We start from the raw sequence: 5,228 nt of genomic DNA, 5'->3' as shown, positions 1-5,228 counted from the left end.
CTCCCCGAGGAGCACACACACACGTACGAGAACGCCTGATCTATTCTTTCGTCTTCGTTTCCAATCGCACGCCATATCAAACCATTTTCATTGTTAGTTCGTCTTATCGGGTCATATCAACCCTTCGCTCGCCTTCGGCCGCAATTTACTCAAAAAGGTGAACCGAAATATCGCTATCTTTCGCATGTTATGCTTATTCTTCACTTACCGTTCGTTAATCATATTTGACTTTAGTTTATATGCGGATGATTTGAAAGCAGTTTATTTGAAATCGTTGAATTCGCACACATTTCGTGCGTTTTTCCCATTCGTCCCCCTTCGTCCCCCTACATTCGCTCAGGTGTGAGGGGGCTTTTAAAGAAGCCCTCAAAGTTCATGGCCCAGAACTTCGACTCTCATCGATGCACGCTTCCTGAACGTGATTGGATGGATCCTGATGTAGCGCGCCCTCACCGGCTCAGGTAGTAGCGAAGTCACATGAGTATTTCTGTCATAATTAGCTGGATATACCTGGGATAACATCAATGGCACGCATGAAAAGAAAAGCAAAAATGCTTAGCAGTCGAACGCAACACAGAGGATATTGAGGTATAAACCTGAAATGCACATGAAGAGTTTGGTGTTGATCGCAAAGCCGGTAGATAGAGCTCGATAAAAACTTTTCCAGTGATATATACCTCACATATTACATACACCGTTACCAAGGAATATCCTTGAAGTTACGGGAAATGTCGCATATTTTTCTTTCGATTTTGTTTGTCTTTTTAGCAGCTTTGAATGTAAGTATCTCAAGTTATTTCATTGTGTTAGATAAGAACAGAGCAACCTCGTTTTGGGATTTAGCTCTTCACATTTAGCACCCAAAGGCAGGAGAGACACATTTGTGCATTTCGCATGCTTAATGAGATGAGACACTGTTCTTTAAATGGATATATGATTTTTGGTTGAGATGGATATTCAGGTTTTAACACTTTTTTTCTTTTTGAGATAATATACAAACCCGTTATATAGATTATCAAAGAGCATATAACTCCAAGAGGAATTAAAAGTTCACTTGATGAAAATCGGCTTCGAAATGGCTGAGATCTAGTATCCAAAAAGAAATCAAAAAGTGGTTGATGTCGTATCATAGTTTATCATCTTTTAAGTGATTTTATACATAGTGGGTGTAAAATAATCACAAGTCATCTTTTAACTGTTGTGCAGGTCGAAAACATGAACTTTACCTTGCGTCCGCGGGAAACCGGGTCGATTGTAAAAACCCAGTAGATGTTATCCAGGGACGTAGAGATGGACATAGACGTCGCCCATTGGTCTCCATTTGATCTGCCTTGAGTAACAACACCCGTGACCATGAACACTTCCCCGAGGTCAATCTGGAATATCATTTTTTTTTTTGTTTGCAAAAATACAGATATAACATAGTGCAGTTCAGGCGAACAATATTAGGAGAGGGATTTAAAATTGGCTGAAATCACATGTTACGCCTTATTCATTACCAAACAGTCTATCTATGATATCAAAAGGATTATTGACATTTTGATATTTCAGATGGTTTTAATTGTTATGATGTAATATGTAATGTAAAGGTTTAAGGTACTGCTATTCTAAATTCTAACCGTTGAAAAATGGACGTTTGAATTAAAGTAACGTAATTGATATTCGTGACTCTAGGTAAGCAATTTGGCTGTTGCGGATTGTTCGCTTATGCCTCAGTCACACAGTGCTTTACGATGGATTACGTCCGCCGCGGATAGATACGAATGAGTGGACGCAGGGGGACGCAGTGTGGACGCAGGCATCCGCAGGGACGTATGTAGACGTAACTGTCCGTAACTCATCCGTAAAGAAACGCAAAATGACGTCGCCGAACCTGCGAAATTTTGAAATGTTCAAAATTTCGCAGAGGGACGCCACGGACGCAAACTTACGCAAGTAACCGTAACCAAACGTAACTATCCGTAACTGAACGTAACTACCCGTGGCTTGGTCGCAAACCATCCGCAAAAAAAATTTACCTCCCGTCCGTTTGCGTTCACTTACGTCCACCGTAAGTATCTGAAATTAACCGGAAGTTAACGTATTACAACAGTTTTATCCGCTTACGGATATTTACGGACAGCTGCGGATGTTGCGGACAATTACTTCCTTCGACGTTTTGCGTTTTCCACTCGCATGGGAACACAGAGACTCGTGGGAAGGCACACTACTCCTGTTGCCAAGCTGCAGCGCCTTAGAATGCTACAACACAGTCGGAGCGTAGGAGAGGCAGAACTGCATGGACAAATTATGACATTTCTCCCACAATTAATGGTCATTTTAAGTGGCACCCATATAAAATGTATACTCATGACATTGGTTGACTCTTGGTGCTGAACTTTTTTTCTTGTACTCTTCGAATGTATATTTTTCGAAAAAAGCAATATTTTGCGTAGGGGATGGGGTGACAGCATTTTATTAACTTTTCTGGCCGGGGAAGGTGTGCGACAAGGGCAACTATATAAAATGAGAACGAATTTGGTATTTCTATATAGTCTTACTCATGCACTTTACGCTCCATCGAATGTGTATTACATTTTTTTTTAAATAATAATAATAATAATAATACTAATAATACTAATACTACTACTACCACTACTACTACTACTACTACTACTAATAATAATAATAATAATAAAGGACATCTATATTGCGCAGCTACTATAATAATATACTCTACTGCGCATTACAAAATGACATGCATACAAGAAATTCAAACAGAAAATACATTACTTCAAGAGATGACTTGATATTGTACTTGGGTGTGGGAGGGGTGTTTAAAGGTTTTGATGTCTTTTTTTCTGTAAATTTAATAAGCATTGCTTTATCATAAATATCTCCTTAACATAACCCAGTAAGTCATGAATATCGCTGAACAACGACAGCGTAACCACAGTTTGTCTATTCCATGACTGCAAGTAATATTTTCTTACGCTAATGTTTAACTTTTCGATCTATATTGTATTTTCTTTGTGGTATAGTGATGTTATATGTGACCCTGCACCACAAAACACACAAAAGGTCGCCACACATGAAATTTTAGTCGGAGCATGTTCTGAAAGAGCAGACTTTAAGCTTTAAAATGATGTATTACTCAAATCAAATGGAATCTCCTAACCTATCTAAATATTGGAAAGAATGCACACACTCAGAAAAAGTGTAAACTGAGAAAAGAGGCTCTGAAGTACAGTGTCTATTCAAGCGCTTAATCTTTATCAAGCCGTGCTGGTTGTGCAATGAATGGGACAAAAAACAGGATGGAAACCACCGGAGTAACAACAATGAGGGGATTATCAGATTAAACTGAAATTAATGATGATAATAATAATAATAATAATAATAATAATAATAATAATAATAATAATAAGGCCTTATTTGCCCAGGGTAGCCAAGTCAAGATCGGCTCGGTTGACCCATTTCACCTATTTTCAGTCCTCACACATAATCAGTGTGTGCGACTTTTTGTTCGTTTTGTGATGCACGGTCACATACATTTTTTACGTTTATGACGTTTATTCATATTTGAGTTGCACAAACAAAATTCAAACTTCAAGTTCAAAATTTCATATATCTTTTATTATTGTAAAGTAAATTAAAGGATTACGATTTTTTCACAACTTGTACGTAATTCAATTTCAGTTTTCCCAGTGTACAATGTATCCAAAATGTGATAATCTTGCTGTCATAATACACTGACTTAGCAGGGATCGTAAGAGAAAACCAAATTGTCCGTAATTATTCATAACAATCTGTAACTATCCGTAACTATCCGAAAAAATGCGCAACTCTCCGCAAGTGTTCAGAACTATTATGTGCCAATTCGTAAGAATATCCGCAAGTGGACGCAAGTATTCGCATCTGGTCGAATCTGTCCGTATCGCCCGCATTTTTTGCCCGCATGTTTTGTACAAATTTCTGGTGACGGCAAAGGATCCGCGGGGGTCCGCGGGAAAAATGACTTTTTTGGACGTAACGCCGGACGCAGAGCATTATGTGACTGGGGCTTTACTCAGAAGATACAATCTCTCAACTTCAAAATCTTCAACCCGCCTCGGGCCTTCGTCAGTGTAGCGTACACTAAACTGACGAAGGCCCGAGGCGGGTTGGATCTACAGATGGCGTATTTGGGACTCATTCTTCTTATGATTATATATATATATATATATATATAGTGTATATGTATAAACCCACACAAGTACGCAAGACTTGAAAGTCGGCTATTCAGTTTATAAAAGAGTCGTATACCCTTTGCACGTAAGAGAACCACATCACACTTTTCGTGCAAGTATAGGGAGGAACCAGATCTTACTTTAAGCCACCCGTCTTGATCGTTATCAAGTGGTGTCCACGCTGCCGAGGTGCCTTCCGAATCAGGTTCTATGTTCAGCCTGCCATGCTGCGCCAGTGTACCGCCGCTGTACGTAGAAGAAGACGACATGCTGGAATCAGGAATGCGACCGTCTTCGACCCCGAGGTTGACACCTCGATCGAGAGGACAGAGCCCGCTCTCGTGGTTAATGGCGGCTGAATAAATGAAAAGATGTAACAATAATTGTTCACATAAATGTGTTACCACCAAGAACAGTATTTATTTTAATCTTTATTTTGGTCATGTTTTGCTCACGGCTTAACGAAGATTTAATTCTATTTTGCTTTGACTAGGGAAGCAGAATCAATAGTAACCAACCGACAAACAAACAAACAGATTCATATCTTGATACGATGACCATCATGTTTTCTATATAGGCCCAAGTATTCTATTGAGGATTCTAGCTTGATATAATACATTATTTCGCTTTGCTATATTTCATGTATTTTCATTGAGAAATATAAAAAAAAAATGAAATGAAATTACCAAGAAAGAAAAAAAGAGAGAAGCAAACACACCACAGCTGAACTGACACCCAGGAACTCATCTATATACATTATATTATGTGTGAGTTTTGTTCTAAAGTATTACAGAAATACTGTGCATAATGGAAATGGAGTAAGTTGTATTTAGAATCTTCTGTCTTCAGACAGGCAATTCAAAAAACTGCATGGAAGTATGTGTATTTGTATATTCGTAAGTACATGTAGAGTGCGAATTATGGCTGACAGTGCTCAACTAATAGGAGCCCATGTATTACAATGTATAGTAGGATGGAAAGCGTTGCTTTATTGGTGACTTAGCTTGACAGTCTGTTTCG

General features: G+C 38.7%; 1 protein-coding gene across 1 annotated transcript; it reads right to left on the bottom strand.

Moving 5' to 3' along the window:
- Positions 1 to 366: 366 nt before the first annotated feature.
- On the bottom strand, positions 367 to 4,477 carry LOC140233616 (lactadherin-like). The gene is made up of 3 exons (XM_072313716.1): positions 4,349 to 4,477; positions 1,227 to 1,376; positions 367 to 510 (listed from the first exon to the last, which is right to left on the bottom strand). Exons 1-3 carry the CDS (start codon positions 4,475 to 4,477, stop codon positions 367 to 369), a joined length of 423 nt encoding a protein of 140 aa, XP_072169817.1.
- Positions 4,478 to 5,228: the final 751 nt, after the last annotated feature.

The sequence above is a fragment of the Diadema setosum genome, chromosome 10 (genome assembly GCF_964275005.1).
Source record: "Diadema setosum chromosome 10, eeDiaSeto1, whole genome shotgun sequence".
NCBI classification, from domain to species: Eukaryota; Metazoa; Echinodermata; class Echinoidea; order Diadematoida; family Diadematidae; genus Diadema; species Diadema setosum.
Note: the sequence above shows the minus strand (reverse complement) of the source record. Positions and strands in the feature narration are given on the sequence as shown.

Excerpts from the sequence above, each read along its gene's own strand:
- LOC140233616 (XM_072313716.1), bottom strand. The coding sequence starts at position 4,477 with ATGTCGTCTTCTTCTACGTACAGCGGCGGTACACTGGCGCAGCATGGC. Across the intron at positions 1,377-4,348 it reads ATCAAGACGGGTGGCTTAAA|ATTGACCTCGGGGAAGTGTT; the intron begins GTAAGATCTGGT and ends ATGATATTCCAG. Across the intron at positions 511-1,226 it reads CGGTTTCCCGCGGACGCAAG|GTATATCCAGCTAATTATGA; the intron begins GTAAAGTTCATG and ends ATGTTATCCCAG.